General features: G+C 44.0%; 1 protein-coding gene and 1 long non-coding RNA gene across 4 annotated transcripts; both read right to left on the bottom strand.

Annotated features, from left to right (window-relative positions):
• Positions 321-16,868, bottom strand: LOC8069905 (protein EMSY-LIKE 3). Of its 3 annotated transcripts, XM_021464739.1 has the most exons (11): positions 16,535-16,868; positions 13,649-13,863; positions 13,444-13,553; positions 13,076-13,325; positions 12,769-12,981; positions 12,622-12,690; positions 1,375-1,402; positions 1,160-1,287; positions 1,008-1,076; positions 879-942; positions 321-753 (listed from the first exon to the last, which is right to left on the bottom strand). In XM_021464739.1, exons 1-11 carry the CDS (start codon positions 16,563-16,565, stop codon positions 638-640), a joined length of 1,293 nt encoding a protein of 430 aa, XP_021320414.1. In that variant the 5' UTR covers positions 16,566-16,868; the 3' UTR covers positions 321-637. The 3 variants fall into 3 exon arrangements, with proteins under 3 accessions (XP_021320414.1, XP_002445416.1, XP_021320413.1); XM_002445371.2 differs by having other exon boundaries at positions 1,160-1,402; positions 16,535-16,867; XM_021464738.1 differs by lacking the exon at positions 16,535-16,868 and adding an exon at positions 15,252-15,626 and having other exon boundaries at positions 378-753; positions 1,160-1,402.
• Positions 3,786-12,615, bottom strand: LOC110436945. The gene is made up of 2 exons (XR_002454922.1): positions 12,500-12,615; positions 3,786-12,412 (listed from the first exon to the last, which is right to left on the bottom strand). It is a non-coding gene; the product is annotated as an uncharacterized LOC110436945 (long non-coding RNA).

A 19,174-nucleotide genomic window follows, 5' to 3' on the forward strand; every position in this document is an offset into this window, starting at 1 on the left:
GATAAAAAAATAACTAACTGTACAATTTGCATACAAACCGCAAGAATTAGTCCATGATTAAATATAATTACAGATTAATTAAACTTAATAAATTCATCTTGAGGATTCCAGGCAAGTTATATAATTAATTTTTTAATTAGTTCCCAAACATCCCATCTGACATCCATGAAACATTCGATTAGAGCTGGTATACAGCTTTAAGAGTATTGGATAGATTCTGACAAACATTGTTTAGATCACACATTTATTAGTATTTGTAACCGAGAACATCCACATTCATGTCTATATTCAATACTATATCTGAGACCGAATCTGTGGGGAAAATATGAAAACAAATGAGATTAGTATTATCTGATCCTAGCATTTGAAGCACTACGAAACCAAACAGACCTGGACAGATGCTTATCAAATGGATAGAGACAAAATCAGCTCCACACCTAAATTTACAGTGTAAAAGCATGAGCTGGGTGCAATTCTACTACAAAAGCAGAACAATCAAGAGTGGTGATCCTAACCGTTCCATTCGTTAGAACCAATCATAAGTACCTACAGCTAAATCTAGAATAAATCAGTGTCAAGATTTTACAACAGGCAAAAAATAAGCTAATGAAGGAATTTTGTGTACACATTGGCAGGTTTACATGGCATCTGCATCTCCAGCCATGAGGCCGTCGATGGTCATATCATCTACATATCTTCCTCCGTGTTGGTTCCTCCATCCACGGTTATACTCCAAAGCTCGTACACGATCATCTGCTTCAACAATGGGAGACAAAAAGGGGAACATGTTAGACTCGTTCTATAATACTGTAAGCACATAATACAGCCCAATTCTTCCGCTGCCAAAGTTGAAAAGAGAAATTATGCACAACACTTACCACCCTCACCATCAGACGCCTCAGCAAGCCTTGCAATCGCATCAATTAATGATTGTTCATGCTCCTGCAAGAACAACTGTTAGTTCAGAAGAACGGGAATCCCAATAATATTTTGCACGTCCTTGTTACCTTAAGCACTTTCTTAGCCCTCTCCATCTCAAGGGGGTCAGGGTTGGCTGCACTGAAAACCCGCTCCACCTATATACACAGAGAATCATGATAGAACAGAAAATTTGGTAGGATTCTAACAAACGAATAACCTGAGTTCCACCAAAACAAACCTCCTTTATGAGTGTCTCTGTATGGAGAATTTCTATGTAGTCAGAACTCTTCTTCCCAATACCGTTTTGTGAAGATGGATAATCTTTCTTAAATGAGTTCTTTTGGAGTCCTCTGTCTCTTCCAGCACCTGACATGGGACCACCATGACTAATTGACTTCTTCACACCATGGACGGAAGCACCACGACCTACAAGGTTTAAATCAGGCTCCTCACCTTCCCATCTTATATCTTCAGGTGCCATCTGCAGCAAAGATCAAAAAATCTTACACAGGGATTACTTGTTGGGCTGTTAATGTTAATTTGTGTAGTTGCTTAACTATAGAACTTGCTTGGCAAATGTGTTAGGCTGTTAATGTTACTGTCATAGTCTCTCTTACTTTTATCAAGATGGAGGTCATCCATTGATGTCCTTAGCCAACCAGTTCATGAACAAAATAGTTTGACCAGTTTTCATACCAACATGATGTTTCGTGGAAACAAATCCAAGACCAGGCATGTGTTATTTGGGTTTTCTAGATTGCATTGCTGGTCAAATCCAGTTTCAGACTATGATGCAGTTCTCTTCTCTACCCCTATAACCTCTATCTCTAGCCCTATAAACCACCAGTTAAAATTATCCTACATCCACCCAACAATTACTTGCTCCGCAGCCATGACTTCAACTACGACCGCACCAAAATATGTGCCCAGAAATGCACCACCCTTAAAACGTGCGCACCAGATTAACTCTCTTCTATTCTCTCCCTTAACCATATCCGACGGTCATCATTCAATGGATCTGCACCTCCTGACCTCCCTCCACCCCCAACCGCCCATGCCTGTGCGATGCAGCCATAGCTCTCGCTCGTGTCAACGGAGTGGACGAGGCCATCAAGGCAGACATGGCGGCAGAGACCTGGACCCGCGGGAGTTGCCGAGGCCATCACGGAGATCATCGCATGCCAGAGCGGCGCGAGCAAGGTCCCAGCGATTGGCACCCCCAATGGCGGATGCGGCAGGTCAAGCTCGGTGTAGTGACGGTCGCCGACGTGCTGGTGGCGCGCAGGGCATCGGCGCAGGCACGCTCGAGCCAGGCCATAGCGCTGCTCAAGGAGTTCGAGGACAGGTCGCCTCTGTTGAGTGACGCGCAAAGCCAATAGGCAGCTTGCACAACGACCGGCCAAGGCATGGAGGTGAAACAGCCGCCACACCGCACGCGACGCCTCTGGCCAGCCCCTTCTGCTCTGTCATCTACTGCCCAGTCTGTGGCACATCGAGCCATCAAATGTCGAGATTGATCTCCACTTCGTTTGCGAACGGGTCGTCATTGGTGTTGTTCGTGTTCTTCATGTACTAACGACGTCCCAATTTGCCGACATCTTCACCAAAGTAAGGTGCTTGAGGGCTCCAATAAGTAGTAGAAACTTTGGCATGACTGTCAGTAGTAAGCAATATGGTAGTGTGTAGGATCATTGATTGGAGCACCATCAGTAGTAGAAACTTTGGCGTGACTGTCAACAGGTGTGCTACACGGTTTGCTATCAATCATGCCAGCACGTTTGAGGATGTCCATGGTATACTGCTGCTGTGATAGGAAGGACCACCTGAGTGCTGCTTCACTGAAATTCCCAAAACTGATGCAAAGAACTAAGGTTTTTCATGGAGAATTCTTGTTGCAAGGCAGTGATAGTGTGGCGAAAAAGAGACATTGGAGGCCATCACCGCCAGGACAATGTCATTAACATAGAGCAACAAATAAACAAGGCTTCAACAAACCGAGAGAGGTAGGTGGCAAACCGATTGTACCAAGCACGAGGAGCCTGCTTCAGAACTTAAGAGAGATTTGTTGAGACGGCAAACATGGTCAGAAAGTGCAATGTCAATAAATCCAATGGGTTGGCAACACGTGGAGGAAGGCATTCTTCACATCTAGCCGTGGCAGCACGTGGGGTAGGAGTGCGCTGGCAAAGGCTCTCCAGGACCACGGGCTCAACCAGAATGGGCGTGACAGGAGTCACAGCAGTAGCTGACAAGACGCCAGATGGACCAGAAGGGGTGACGCCACCAAAGGTACTTGAAGAAGAGCCAACAGGGAGGCCAGGAAGGCATACAGAGGCTCAAACTCAATCAAAAAAAATAAAAGAGTAAATTACACTCACCATACAACAAGTATCTAAGTGGGTGCATGTTAGTCCAACATCTTGTAATTTGTCCAATCTAATACAACAACAATATAGGTGGGTGCATATTGATCCACAATCTTCTCATAAGTTTAATTTGATACAAGAACTTGCTTATTCGTGCATATACGGTCCAAGTATTGTAATAACACATCTATGTACACTCTGAATCACTGTCATTGCAAGTTATAGACCCTAGCATGCTCATCTCATCCATCAATCAGCTTGAATCGTTTACTATACAATATCATTTATGAATCTGGCCAAATATAAAAGGTGTCATTGATTTCATAAATATGAAAAATTTCAAACCGATCATTTTTCTTTTTATACCATAATATTGTTTTAATCCCAAACTATTGTCATTCATAGCTGGCTTGAACTGATACATGGGTTGTCCATCTCATAAGAATCAGGGATCGAGAGGTTTTTTAAAAAACGAGAATCAATAAAATTTGGTTTTCGTTTTTTTTTTTTGGTTTGGTTCTACCTATAACCGAACTAAGCAAGTTCTTATATAGGTTTACCAAGCTAAGAAAAAAAGAAAATAAAAAGCGGTTGCCACCGTTTAAAGGATGTAGTAGACACAAAAAAATAAGATGATGTAATAGACACAAAAAAGAAGACGATGCACAGTTGCACCCGTCGAAAGGATAGGAAAGGCCTAGAGAGGGAGAGGTTAATTGGCTTGTAAAAACTTAAAACTCAATTTAGCGGATTTAGGACCCACAAAATTTAGAGAAAGTTTTAGAAGGATAAGTAGTGAGCATTTGATTCCTTATAAGCTTACCACTTTATGTTAATGGTATGACTTTTCCTATACTAAAATTTAAAATAGAAATTGAATGTAACCCTTTATTTGGCCAAAGTCTGAGAAATGTTATCATAATATAGTAAATAATTCAAGTTGAGTGATGGACGAGATGAGCGTGCTAGGGTGTTTAGCTTTCGATGACAAGAATTTAGAGTGTACAAAGACACTGCTTGGAACATACACGCATCAATGAACTAAATTTTTACTTCAAATTAAACAGATTAGAAGATGTTGGACCAATAAGCACCCACCTAGATAGTTGTCGTATTAAATTGGACAAATTAGAAGATGTTGGACTAACATGCACCCACTTCATTAGTTGTTGTATGGTGAATGCAATTTACTCAAAATAAAACTGTTAGTAGTAGGGGGTGATGGTGTCTTGGCAAAGGGAAAGTTCGTCTCATTAAAGATAACAAGACCAGAGATGATGATGTGGTTTGAGAGGTCAAGAGAACGAATTCCCTTATGATTAAAAGAGTATCCTAGGAAAACACAGAGTGGAGCGAGGGGAAAGTTTGTGAGGAGCACTGGCAGACATGTTAGGATAACAAGCACAGCCAAAGACCCAAAGTTGGGAATAGGAGGGATGTTAGCCAAACAAGGCGAAATGAGGAGTAACACTCCAGAGTTTTTGTGGGAAGGCGATTTAGTAAATAGGTGGCAGTATGGAGACCTTCAACCCAGTAGGAAGCTGGCAAGGATGCTTGGAAGAGAAGGGAACACATAATGTTATTAACAGAGGAAATGATGCATTCAACCTTACCATTTTGGGAGGTGTAGGGACATGACATTTGTAGAAGAACGCCATGAGTAAGGAAGAAAGAGCAGGTGGAGGAATTGTCACATTGGACACTTTTAATGGTGTAGCCAAATTGAGTAGTCACGTAAGAGAAAAATGTGCCAAAGTGGAGAAAGTCAAGACTTGAGGCGCAAAGGGTATGTCTAGAGAAAATGAGAGTAATCACCAAAGAATAACAAGATAATACTTATATCCAGACACATTCTTAACAGGAGAGGTCCATAAGTCACAATGAATTAAGTCGAAACACTTGACCACACAAGACAAAGAATGAGTAGAAGGCAACCGAATGTGATGACCTAATTGACCATGACATAAAGTGTCACTAGAACGACAGGTACATGAGATGGCCCACTACTACTAGAGAGCTTGGACAAAGCTTCATGGCAAGGGTGACCAAGACGACGGTGCCAAATAGTAGTGGGAGCAGGAGCAACAGCAACAAGGGCGCATGATAAGGAGGGAGCTGCCAGGGGATACAAGGTGTAGGGAGGCCCCAAACTATTGCACCGGATGATTGAAAGCATAAGTCTAGTGCTTACCTACCTAGGATACTTATCTAGAGTAGTTGGTGGCTCCTGTGTCAGCACTTTATCTTTATAGCATCTACTTTAGCATCTCTAGAACACGTTGTAATCCTTTCTTAAGGACCAAGCAAGCTACCCTATATGTATCCCTAACCTGCCATAGTTGTGGTAAGGCTAATGAAATAGAAAAACTAACCCCAAATCATGTGATTTGTGTCCAACAATTGGTATGAGCCTCAAGTTACCTAGGGTTTTTCCCTTTTACCCATCCTCAATCCGGCAGTATGTTTGTCCGCTCCTACTCTTCCTCTTCCAATTGCTCCACCACCACCTCAAGCATACGGCGTAGGCAAGCCGCGCTAACTACAGAGGAAGTGCACCACGCATAGCTGGTCGCCGCGGAGAGACACGAGCAAGAGGCGGCAGAGCGGGCGGCGGCCACTGCTCGGGCGCAGCGGCTAGCTGCCGCTGAGCTAGCAGTAGCGCAGGCTGCCGAGGAGGCCGCGGCCCAAGCGGCGGCAGTGGAGGCCGCTACCCTACGAGCGGGAGCTGTGTGGCCTCGATGGCGAGCAGCTGCGCGGTACAGGTGCGCGAGACGCAAGATGCGGTCACGGCCTCAACGACGGCCTGGGACATAGCTTCGACGCCCTAGGCGGACGCAGCCTATGCGGACACGATGCAGAGCAGTTCTACTACGACGACTACAACATGGATGCTCACTCGGGCCACGCGGGAGCCACGATAGAGCGGCCTGGCCTGATGTAGGTGAACACAGCATCGGCAGCGACCGCGACCGAGACCAGCAGCACACATGCATGCGCAAGCCACGCAAGCGACCTAGACACAGGCGCACATGCTGACGCGAACGCAGGCCTGCGGCTTTAGCTGACGTGGTGGATGCGAGGCAGGGAACCACAACGGCTTTGACGACCACGACCTCGGACTGGACACACAAGAGCAGGATGCATGGGGCCGACGCGACAGCAAAGCAAGGCTAGAGCATGACCCGTGGCATGATCCTCAGAAAGACCGTGCCATGGAGGCCCAACGACTCTGGGAGCAAGCAGCGGCGCAAGAGGCACATCACAACTTCGACCAGGAGCTTGGAGGAAATGACGCTAGCACACGGAGCCCTCGCAAGCGACGCGACTCCCTTTCCCAATACCGGCGTCGAGGTCGCCATGGTCGGCCCAGCTCCCCTCCCATCATGTAGACCATCATCAAGGACACAAGCTCACGACCGTGGAGGTGACGGGCCACCTCAAGGCCATCGACAGCCACGAGCCTCCCTCGAAGCTGGTCACCATTGGTGGCAAGCTTTTGTTCAAGGAGTAGTGGCTCGCCCGCGAGCGCGAGCAGATGAAGGGGGCAGCTTGGGTCGTCGAGCAGCCACAAGCGTCGGCCGCGCAAGCAGGACAAGGCGTGTGGTGGCGCTCCGTAGTGCCGATGGCGAGAGCAAGGCCACCCGTGACGACACTTGCACAACTAAGAGAGGACCGGCTACTGGTGAAAGCCTAAGTTTGGTTTTAGATAATTGATAAAACCTAACCTCCACGTTAAGTGTGTGAATTAGATGAGATTGGTACATGCCAAGTGATAGAGCAAGAGATGATCATGGTGATGACCACAAGATGATCAAGTGCTCAACTTAAAAAGAAAGAAAAAGAAAAACAAAACCCTATGGAGATCAAGACAAAGGTACCTTTTAGGGTTCTGGTTTTGGTTTTGATTTTGGTGATCAAGACACCACAGAGGGTGTGATCACATTTAGGATAGATAGCCGTACTATAAAGAGGGTAATTATTTAGCTAAGCGGTCTATCAAGTGCCACTAAATGGCATTGTTCATGTACATGTATTTAGAACCAAGTGTGCTAACTTAACCCTTGAAAATATTTGTGAAAATATGCTAACACACGTGCACAAAGTGTTACACTTGGTGGTTAGCAAATTTGAGTAAGGGTTGAAGTGGTGGAGAGGGGTTTGGGTTTCTCTCGGCAAGATTCGACGCTTTTGAGAAAATGAAATGCATATTTTCTATTACGCCGGTGAAAAGAAAGTCATGGGTAGAAAAACAATCATCAGACGCTGACAGCGGAGGCATCGAACACTAGCCCAGCATATGGTGGACTACCGTCGGGCGCATCTGCATCTGACGCACCTTAGAGAGACTCTAGAACTCTCTGGGTAGCGTCTAGTGCCTGGGTGGCGCGTCCGGTGCAAAGCACCTAACGCATCCGATGCTTGTTAACTGTGAACTTTAACGTTTAAGTGACCGTTGGGAATCAACGGGTCACATTTGACTGATGACACGTGGCAGCAATCTAGAGCGGCTATAAGGGCAGCGTCCAACGCCACCGATAGAGGACTGTCCTAGGGGTAATGGCTCTATTCTTTGGGGACGCTTATAAATAGTTGTTGCCAGCTCTTGGGTGTCTCTCTTGGCACTTTGACATACTTGACATCCTTGTGAGCCTAAGCAAACACCTCGCACTCATCTCCATCATTGATTCACCATTATAGTGAGATTGAGAGTGATTCCAAGTGCATTTGCATGAATGATTGCATCTAGTGGCACTTAGGGATTGTTGTGGCTGCGGTTTTCTTGTTACTCTTGGTGGTTGCCGCCACCTAGACGGCTTGGAGCAGCAAAGAAGCATTGGCACGAGTTGGTGATTGTTCATGGCCATCTCCCGATGATTGTGAGAGGTCTTGCACCTTCCCCGCCGAAAGATAACTTTAGTGGATTGCTCGTGTCATTGAGCTACCTCACTTGTGGCTAGGTTCCTGCAGTGTCCAATTGTGTGGACTTTATGAACACCAACACTACTCATCACATGACCAGGCGGCGAGAGTTCTTCTCCAAGCTTGACTTCGGCGTTCGAGGCTCCGTCAAGTTTGGTGACGCCTGCGCCGTGCAGATCAAGGGCATCGGCTCCGTCATCTTCACCGCCAAGACCAGCGAGCATGGACTGCTCACCGGTGTCTATCACATCCCCGCGCTGAGGAACTCCCATCAGCTTGGGACAGCTGGATGAGAATGGCTCTTGCGTGGAGATTGAGGACGGTGTTCTGAAGCCCTAAAGTAGCTCGGCAACAAGGAGATGGTGCAGGGCATGCCATGAGTTGAGCACGTGGAGCAGTTCTGCCCCTACGTCCTCACCAAGCAACAGCGGCTCCCCTTCCCCCGCCAGGCTAGCTTCCACGCCAAGAAGCTAGAGCTCGTGCATGGCGCCCTCTGTGGCCCCGAGACACCGGGTACACCTAGAGGCTAACGCTTCTTCCTGCTACTTGTCAACGACATGTCCCACTACATGTGAGAGGCCTACTCGACACCAAGGCGGCGGCTGCGGACGCCATCAATGGATGCTACGCACCGACAATGGCGGCAAGTTCACGATGTACTGCGCCGATTAAGGGATCCAACGCCACTTCTCCGCACCATACACCCCGCAGCAAAACGGCATCGTGTACCACCGCAACCAGACGGCGGTGGCCACCGCCCACGCCCTCCTCGAGCAGAGAGGGATGCCGACCATCTACTGGGGGAGGTGGTGATGACTGTCGTCCATCTCAACCGCTCACCGACCAAGGCCCTTGACAGCAAGACACCGTACAAGGCCTGGCACGAGCGCAAGCCAGTGGCGAGCCACCTCCGCGTGTTCGAGTGTCTCGCTTTCGCCAAGGAGCTTAACCACGTTGGCAAGCTCAACGAAAAGAGCACGTCGAGAGTCTTCATCGGCTACAAAGAGGGCATCAAGGCCTACCGCATCCTTGACACTACGACATATCGTGTCTGCATCTCCCGGGATGTCGTGTTCAACGAAGGGCAAGGCTAGGCTTGGGACAAGGCAGTGGACGATGGCTTGACATTGACTCTCAGAGACTTCATTGTCGACTACGTCCACTTCAAGGGAGGCGAGGAGCTAGCAACTCATCCTCATCGAGCTCAACCACCTCAGCACCCGGCTCACCATCAGCTCCAGTGAGTCCACCACCTACAGTACCAACGAGTCCATCACTGGCTACGCCTAGCTCTCCTACATTGGCGGCGCCCTACTCTGCAACACCGCCTCCTCATACTACTACATCGGTACGGGCACCCACACCTCTGAGATTGGCACCGACAACTTCAATCCGTGACGAGCAGCGCTCGGTGGAGTTTGCCACTCTGTTGTCTAACAACAAGGATCGCGTCAATGTGTACCACAACGACGAGCCTCTGCGCTACCGCACCTTGGACAACATCTTCGGTGATCAGCCCGTCCCTAGACTGGCGATTCACAACTTCGAGGCAAAGTTGCACCTGGCGAACAATAGAGTCCATTCATCATCTCCTCACGCTGGTGGCCCAAGAGGGTTGGCGCATGCACCACAAGGACTTCAAGTCCGCGTTCCTCAATGGTGACCTTAAGGCGGTCTACGTCCACCAACCACCAAGATTCATCATCCCCAGCAAGGAGAATAAGGTTCTTCGCCTGCACAAGGCCCTCTATGGCTTGCGGCAGGCACCCTGAGCTTGGAATGCCAAGCTAGACTCCACCCTCAAGCAAATGGGGTTCCAACAAAGTCCTCATGAGGCTGCTGTCTATCGGCGGGGCAAGGATGGCAATGCCCTATTGGTAGGCCTCTACGTCGGCGACTTGGTGATCACCGGCACCAAGGAGGCTAAGGTAGATGTGAGCAAGGAGATGAAGGCGACCTTCCAGATGAGCAACTTGGGCCTTCTCTCCTTCTACCATGGGATCGAGGTCCACCAAGACAGCTACGGCATCTCCCTCACCGCCTACGCCAAGCGCATCATTGACTTGGGAGCCTGCACTCCCATGGAGAGGCTGAAGCTGAGCCACAACAGCATGGCCAAGGAGGTCGACGCCATTTGGTACCGGCGCATTGTGGGCAACCTTTGCTACCTCGTCTATATGTGGCCGGACATGGCGTTCGCTGTTGGCTACATCAGTCGGTTCATGCAGCGACCGACGACAGAGCACCAGCGATTAGTCGCGCCTAGGCGGGGGATGAGGCGCTGCCTTTTTGAACATTGTGTGAATAGAGTGATGACAACAATGAATCATGTGTCTTTTTTCTTTTTATTCATTTTGCTTTTAGAACGACATTTGTTGAAATTTGTTGTGCGTTAGTGGCATAGCTTTTGGAGTAGGTTCAAAGGTATTGATTTTGTAAACTGTGTGAATGTGATAGCCAACATTTTCTCACACCTTGAAGAGAATAGTTTTTCCTTGCCTAATGTGGCTCGTAGCATTAGCATGGGCAATATACTAGTGACTTAATGAAAGTACATCTGACACTTCAATAGCATTGACATGCTTCATACCTTTTAAAGCTGAGACTTGAATGAAAAGAAACTTTTTCCTCATGAAATACAATTATGATGTGTAATGACAATATTGATAATTGATATCCCAATATGTATACGTATTTAAGTAAATTTAGAAATTTGGTATCAAATACTAATCAGGTAAGCTATACATGCATTTGGTTCATGGCTCAACATCCATGTCAGCCAAAGTAGCTCCCATAACTCTGCATAATTGGAAAAACATCATGTTCAAAAATGGATGGCAGAAATGAAAAAATGTGTGGCTTGCTACACTGTATCCTAAAACTAAATCCTAGGCTCAAAACTTACAAATTTCCTAACTTGATTAATGTGTACCAATGTTTTCTGATCGCCCGATTAATCACGATTAATCATCCTTATCTACTAGCACTCGATTAGGCCTTCCGATTTTATTAGAGTGATCAGAAACCTAATCGTCTGATTAATTTTTGATTACTTGCGATTAATCGTCCGATTAGGTCTCTTGGTCGATCAACACTAAATAGGCAGATTGCTGCTTCAGTTTATTGGGCTATATTTATTTGGGCCAAGCCCATTAGGGTTTCTCTTATATACCTCATCCTCACTCTCTCTCCTCAGCTTTGTGTGCAGCTGCTGAGCTGCATCTCTTCCCTGCTGCTGCTGCTGCGTGCGTCTCACTCCCTCCTTAGAAATATAGTCTTGATGCTCGATGTCTACTACATAAATATATAGTATATGGTATATATACCATATACTGTTATATGCTGGACGATTAGACCGATCAGAAGTCAATTAATCATCCTGGTCGTCGATTAATCGTCCTGATCAGTGTTGTTGCTATGGGCCAAAGTAAGTGTCAGAGAGCTATATTAGTGCCCTTAAGATCAAGACTATCGTTGTTGATGGGAAGATGGGTATAGAATGTCATAAGAGACCAAGTGGCAGTTCATGTTGTATCAACCAAAGGCTCGCATATAAATTTGACCATACCACATGGGACTTTTAATGATGTGGCAAAGTATTGAAGAGAGAGCTAATGTCTTTCTAAAAACATAAGCTAGAAAAACTATAAAAAATAAAATGCAAGATAAGAAATGCATTGGGACGATTAATTTCCATGGTCACCAAATGAGACTAGAAAATTTAAGTGTGCTTATATTTTGACATGTAGAGCAAAGCATGTATTGGACAAAATCTCTAGATTTGCATCCATTTTTTGGAGACAAACACTGCACTAAGGTATTTCTTTTGGGAGTGGCATAACTATCATATAGGACCATCATCTAAACTAATGTCTTACATCAGATCATTAGAAAATGCCAATAACAGTCAGTAGAATATGCCAAAAGGCAATCTAGCAAATAACTTCATAATTATCTGAAATTTGTATATCATTCACAAGGAAAATCAATGCTTAGTCCCCACACAACCTCCTATGCCCCAAAAATGCAATAGGTTTTATTCCCATCCCTAAACAAAACCAGATAGAAATATGTTTCTTCATTCTCAAAACCAGCACAAATTATCTGCCAAAGCTGGTTTTGGGGGGTGCTTTAGGTGATATGGCAGCCAAAGCATCCACGTGGAGACACAACACAGCAGCACTACAAGAGTGATGTGTCTGTCCCTGAAAAAAATAGGTGATGTCGGCAGTTATACAGCAAAACTTGCTGATGTGGCTACCACACCAACTAAAACCACCCACAAAACCAACCTTAGGATGAAGTTTACACCGCTTCGAGTTTTGACAGCTGAGGGATGTATTTTATCAAGTTTCGGACATGACAATAGAATTAAATAAACATTTTTCAGCATTCAGAGTAAATAAAAATTTACCTCCTTGAAATCAACCCATTCCCATGTCTCATGTGCTGTATTTATGTCATAAACCAGTGCATAGACATCCTATATAATTAGAGCAACTTGATTAATTATATAAACAAAGATAAGTGATACTTATGACGCCTTAGAAATAAGGCATACCTTTGATGGATTATAGTCAGTTATTTCAGCTTCATAAAAGCTATTGTCGTCAGGCCACCGAGTCATGACTTTACGCCCGATTAATGGATTTAATTGTGAGCCTTCAGGTGGAAGGCCAGCAGACATATTTCTATTGATAATAGGTCCCCGTCCACCAGGACCAGCAGAAGATGGCATAGATTTGACTGCAGGGCCACCAGGTATCTTCTGGCCCTTCAAGCACAGTTAATTGCCCACAAATAACCCATATCATGTTACAAAAATTACAACCACAAAATTATCTGCAGATGATTCAACCATCACTTACTGCTTTGGTCTTTTTCACTTTAGTGCCAGGTGGAGCTGCCTTTTTTGCTCCTGAAGATGATGGTTGCATTGGTGCAGTTAAAGGCTGTGAATGCATAGCAGATGGTGCAGGCACAGATGCAGAAGGAATGGGTTGAGACATCTTTTGCCTCTTGCGAGCAGAGGTCGTAGGGCTCGGCATAGGGTCATGTGTACGCTGAGAATTATTAACCAAATTCATCTTAAGCCCACCAGTTGACTCTCTCCATTCCCTTGTATTAAGAAAAGAACACGTGACAAAAGAGTGAAAAAGGAGTTCTTATTTTTGGGTGTGCATGTGTTAGGAGACGGTATTGCACAGTTAAGATGCATCATGTGTCCACAAAATACCTTATTCTTCGGATAATATCATCACTATTAACTCTGTTTAGCAACTCCCTGTGTTCCTTGTCAGATACTTGTAGCTCCTTCCTAAGCTCAGTAATGAGACTTTCTTTTTCCTGAGACAGTGCATTCAAACTTTTATGAGATTCAATGAAATCTAGGCCAACCAGACTAAATAAATTAATAACATGAAGAGACAAGAGTGTATTACCCATGTTATAGCATCAGATTGAGCCTTGAACGCTCTAAGAACTGAACAATATGCTTCTTGCTCAAGCTGATGTATTTGTGTTTCCATATCTGTCTGAGGTTGAACTCTAGTATACAGAGAAGCACCAATAGTATCTCTTCCATTACCAGTGATGCGTGCACTGCCTTTCATGCCTCTGCTGTTCTGATATGATGGTGGAAGATCATCATCGGTTCCTGTAACCAATGCCAAATTTCTGAGTATAGCATTTCAAATGTTGTTACCTGACTGGTTCAAACCGGTTGGTAGGTACCAATTGGCAGCCTGTCACCGGCAGGAACCTGTGCGAAACAATTCCAAAGTATACTTTCAACATATGAAAATTCTGTAAAGGTGACCATTTTACATAATAATGCTATAACAATGTTTTATATTATTTTAATGCTCTTATCTCCTAGTAGAGTGAACACAACCGAGCTTCAAAATACATACGGAATCAATATTCCCTATCTACAAATCAATATTTGAATTGGCCATTTGGCCTTTTCTGTCTTCTCGTAATGGGTGCAGATGGACATAACCGAGAAATTCAATTGTAGTTCTACCAGAGTGTTATGTGGCTAAAATAGCAGCTGAGTACAGGCCAGTGAAAAGTTGTATCCCACTGGCACCAACATTGTCACTCACTAACATGGCCAGTGGGCCCAATACCATATGCACAGATGCACAACTATTCAGAAGAACATGCCCAAATTCCCTGCTTTAGTTTCAAGTCCTCAGTTTGGTAGGGGCACTACAAATGCTCCAGAGGCTAACAGATACTGGAATATTGTACACCTCAATGCAGCACCCACAGCAATTAATAGTACTGAAAGCAAAAGGGAGATGAGGAGAAGACAACACAAATGTTTCAAGTTCTAGCACATGCACTTCAAATCACTAAGTGCAACCCTCTCCAACCAACAGTGGAGGAAATCAACAGAAGTCCATGGAAATAACTGGAAACGGGTGAAACTATTCAGTCCATGGAAACAACATGTAACCGCGGTTCCAACGCAAGAGGTTGCAAACACGAGATGGGGATTCAAAGGTTTTAGGGTCCCTTACCACAGTAGATTTTGAATGTTATCTTGTGCTCATTGCGAACTTCTAGAATTTAGATAGGAAGGTAGAGAATGGCACAATCCTTTGTACCGATGAAGAATTTAAACCACATATTTGGGGTAGTCCCTAGCTCCAGAAACTCTTAGATCTAGAGCCCTGGGCACTACAACGTATTTCGTTGACCAATTTTGTTATTATATTTAGATATATCTTTAAACCATTCTGTTTTATCCTGCAAACTAGCTGTGCCAAATAACCCCAAAGTCACGTGTTTTATCCCTGTTGTTAATGTAGTTCTACAGTTCAGACCAACCAAGTTGAATGAAAAATGCAAATTTGAACTTGACAATACAGAAATTTGTTAAGTGTACAGCTAAACAATGTTACAAAATGAGCTAAGTTCATTCAGAACATAGCTAGTGCCCAAGCAAGCATGAAAAAAAATCAAACCGTGGCACTAAAGGTCATAACAAAGCTCTATTAACTCAGCATGATAACTTATAAGTTATGACAGTATCACCTTGTTTCCTTTTTAAATGAATGGCATCACCTTGCTTGCATTCAGGCAACTAGGAGAGAAAGAAAAGACTTCCATACAGTAGGGCTTATGTGCGCACTTGGCATTACTTCCATCAGGGAACTGTATGGGTCCAAAGGGATGCCAATCTGTCCTGATAACCCAATTATTTGCAGGTAAATACCCTAATAGAGCCATGTATGTTCAGCTTTCGTCTATAAAGGCATGCTCTTTGATTTGAAATGCTGCCCAATGGGGAAAATGGGCAGAAATATGAGTAAATACTACCAATTTGGAACACCTCTAAAGCGAATTGTTGAGGAGCGCATGAGGAAGAAGGGAAAACATAAGAACAAAGCTATTATCTACTGTTTTACATCAAAATAATAAATATAATACCATCACATCTTAGCCACTTGTTCATATCTTATACCCTTCTCCTAAAACAAAACTCAACTAAATACCAAATATAATGCACCTTACCACATATCCACCACAAGAAACTTCGACGGCAAATTAAGTTCTACATCAAAATTCCAGAATGAAAAAACAGAAGATGACAAGAAGTATTAAATTAGTCTGAAGTTAGACGAAGACTCATGCCAAGGTCCTGTCCCACAGGATAGGTGCTATTGAGAGAGGGCACTGTATCAATGTATACACATCATGTAGAGCACCAAGAGTGCTGGGTTAAAACTAGGGAATATCAATTTTCCCAATAATAACATCAACACACGACCAGGAGGGTAGGTTATCTTGTGCGTAATTATCTCTTCTTGTGTAATTTACCATTTATTGCTTTTAAGTGTGCACAAATAATAATTTCAGGTAGAAGAAAACAAACTCTCTTCTACATATGCATGATCATGTTGCCTATACATGTATAACATATATATACATGTCCATATTAACAAGAGGAAAAAATTTCACGTTTCAAAACTATATTATCCAATGACTATGCAACCTCCCCACCACAACCTTTTTTCTTCCTTTTTGCAAGGTACAATTTCACCCAAATAAATACTAACTTCACAGAATTACTCAACAAAATAACACAAACCTAAAAAAAGAAAGCGATGCACAACCCTACATCAACGAAAAAACTGAAGAAAAAACAATGTGCCCCTCCACGACTAACGAAAAAAGTCAACCAATTACTCGAGTTGATCAATATATAATGGTCTAGAAAAATAGCATAATCCCGACAATACAACTGTGCAACACCTTTAAATAAAATAAAAGATTGCGCTACAAAACCCTAACACGGCAGAATCCACCACACTCACCGCTGCTGTCCACAGCTCCGCCGCACTCCATGCCGGAATCACAAATGCCTTCCAAATCGCAACTCGACGATGCCTCTGCCACCAACAGAAACGCTACACGACGCTCTCCAGCCGAACAGCTTCACCCGGATCCGCCACTTTCCGGGATGGCCTATCCCTCCTGCCTCTCTGCCCCGACGGAGCCCTGGTTCCGGAGGAAAAATCCAGAAGAGAAGCGGCAAACCCTGGCGAGATCTAGGCGCATAGAGGAAGGGGGAGCGGAGGAGGGGACGACGCGGTGGGAGAGGGCAGGGGGCTGGCGTGCGGGAGGCGAGGGGACGCGACAACGGTTGAGCCGGAAATTTTTAAAGGGGTAGAAACGGTATTTTGCTGGCGGCATATGGATGAGAAGTTGGAGATTTTGGTTCCGGCCATGTTTTGTTTGGAATTGGAATTTGTTTATAGTTGGGCCTTGTTTAGTTCACCTCAAAAACCAAAAATTTTTAAAGATTTCTCGTCACGTCGAATCTTACAGCACATGCATGAAGTATTAAATATGGTCAAAAACAAAAACTAATTACACAGTTTACCTGTAAATCACGAGATGGATCTTTTGAGCCTAGTTAGTCCATAATTAGATAATATTTGCTACAAACAAACGAAAGTGCTACAGTAGCCGAAATTTTTTCATTCCGGCAACTAAACAAGGCCTTGGTAAAAAAATTTAGGTTGGGTTATTTTGGTATTTTTGTTTGCATTTGATAATTATTGTTTAATTATAGACTAACTAGATTTAAAAAAATTATCTCGTAAATTATAGGTAAACTGTGTAATTAGTTTCTTTTTTTAATCTATAATTAATATTTTATGCATGTGCCGGAAGATTCGATGTGACCGAAAATGTTGAAAAAAAATGAAAACTAAAAGTTCCTAAAAAATTTTACAAAATTTTTCAGATTCTCTGTCACATTGAATCTTGTGGCATATGCATAGAGCATTAAATATAGATTAAAAAATAACTAATTGCGCAGTTTACCTGTAATTTGCGAGACGAATCATGTAACCCTAGTTAGTCCATAATTGGACAATATTTGTCAAATACAAACGAAAGTACTACAGTTTTCAGTTTGCAAAAAAAAATTGGAACTAAACAAGGCCATAGTTACATCTTGTTCAGTTCCTAAATTTTTGTTTTCAGATATTGTAGCACTTTTATTTTTATTTGATAAATATTATCCAATCATTGACTAACTAAGATCAAAAGATTCATCTCGCGATTTACAGGCAAACTGTGCAATTAGTTTTTGTTTTTATTTATATTTAATCCTCCATGCATGTGTCACAAGATTCGATGTGATGGAAAATCTTGAAAAGTATTTGGTTTTGGGCGGTAATGGTCATATTGGATATTTTATGAAATGTTGGAAGAAGTATTTGGAACTAATAATTATATAACTTGTTTGGAAATGGTGAGACGAATTTATTAAGCCTAATTAATCTAGTATTGGCACATGTATTTTACTATAGCATTTATAGCTAATCATAGACTAATGAGGCTTAAAAGATTTATCTCGCGGTTTTCATGCAAACTGTACAATTAGTTATTTTTTATTATTTAATGTTTTATGCATGTATCCAAACATTCGATGAGATGGGGTGAAAAGTTTTTAGATAAGAACAAAGCCAGGCCTCTGTTTGGATATTGGGATATAGGAGCAATACAGGAAAGAGAAATGAATGAACGGCCATAAAACTAAATAAGGTATAAAGAAGTAGTAGTAGCAAAATGTATTTGTGCGTTGTAACGGGACATACTTATTGTATAATGCTCTTATCAATAATAATAGGCTACTATTTTTTTGTTGAATTTAATCATGTCTTGTCTAACCTAAGATCAAATTATTTCAAGTTTCGTAACAAATGTTAGAGCAATAAAAAACTAATCATACATGGCAAATTAACAGAAGATTGTCTCAACTTGAATATGTGGTTATTATGTGCACTCTTATTGTGAGTCTAAGAAATATGAAAAGTGAGCTACACATATCTTGCACATGTCAGCAACACAAGATAGCTAGACCATTGTCGGGTACAATAAACCATAGGATACCAAAATTAAAGAGATAAAAAACGGCAAAAAAGAGTAAGAAGGACGCCCGACCCCTCCGGCCTCGGGCGCAGGATCCGTCTCGCCCGACCCTCCGGCCTCGAGCGCAGGCTCCGTCTCGCCCGAGCCCTGGGTCTCGGGCGCAATCTCCGCCTTGACCAAGCTCCAGACTCGAGCGCAATCAGCGCCTCGCCCGAGCCTCGGTCTCGAAGCCAAGCTTCCAGCACACGGTGGCTGTACCCTTGATGTGACGTGCGCCATGCCCCCCACGCTGCAGCAGGGCATGTCGGCCACTATTCCAACAACTCTTGTCACTGTGGTACCTTACCTCTTTCACTGTAGGGTCTTGCCTGACAGTAAAAGAGGTATGGGGAAAATTAATCCCTGTCGCTATGACCATATTCTGGTTGTTACTATGTTACTATTGCAGAACACGCTGCAGTGCCACCGACCTGACCTCCACGACTCAAATAGGGCTCGGCGACGCTCCACAGGAATGACCACACCGTCGACCATACCCCGAGGACGAGGTGGCCAATCTCCACATGGTCTGC

Source organism: Sorghum bicolor, chromosome 7, assembly GCF_000003195.3.
Source record: "Sorghum bicolor cultivar BTx623 chromosome 7, Sorghum_bicolor_NCBIv3, whole genome shotgun sequence".
Taxonomy (NCBI): Eukaryota; Viridiplantae; Streptophyta; class Magnoliopsida; order Poales; family Poaceae; genus Sorghum; species Sorghum bicolor.

What these genes read in the sequence shown, in the direction of transcription:
- LOC8069905 (XM_002445371.2), bottom strand. Translation starts at nt 16,565, where the DNA reads ATGGAGTGCGGCGGAGCTGTGGACAGCAGCG. An exon ending in AAGTGAAAAAGACCAAAGCA is followed by an intron (nt 12,982 to 13,075) that starts GTAAGTGATGGT and finishes CTGTGCTTGAAG; the next exon opens with GGCCAGAAGATACCTGGTGG. An exon ending in GGCGTCTGATGGTGAGGGTG is followed by an intron (nt 754 to 878) that starts GTAAGTGTTGTG and finishes TTGTTGAAGCAG; the next exon opens with ATGATCGTGTACGAGCTTTG.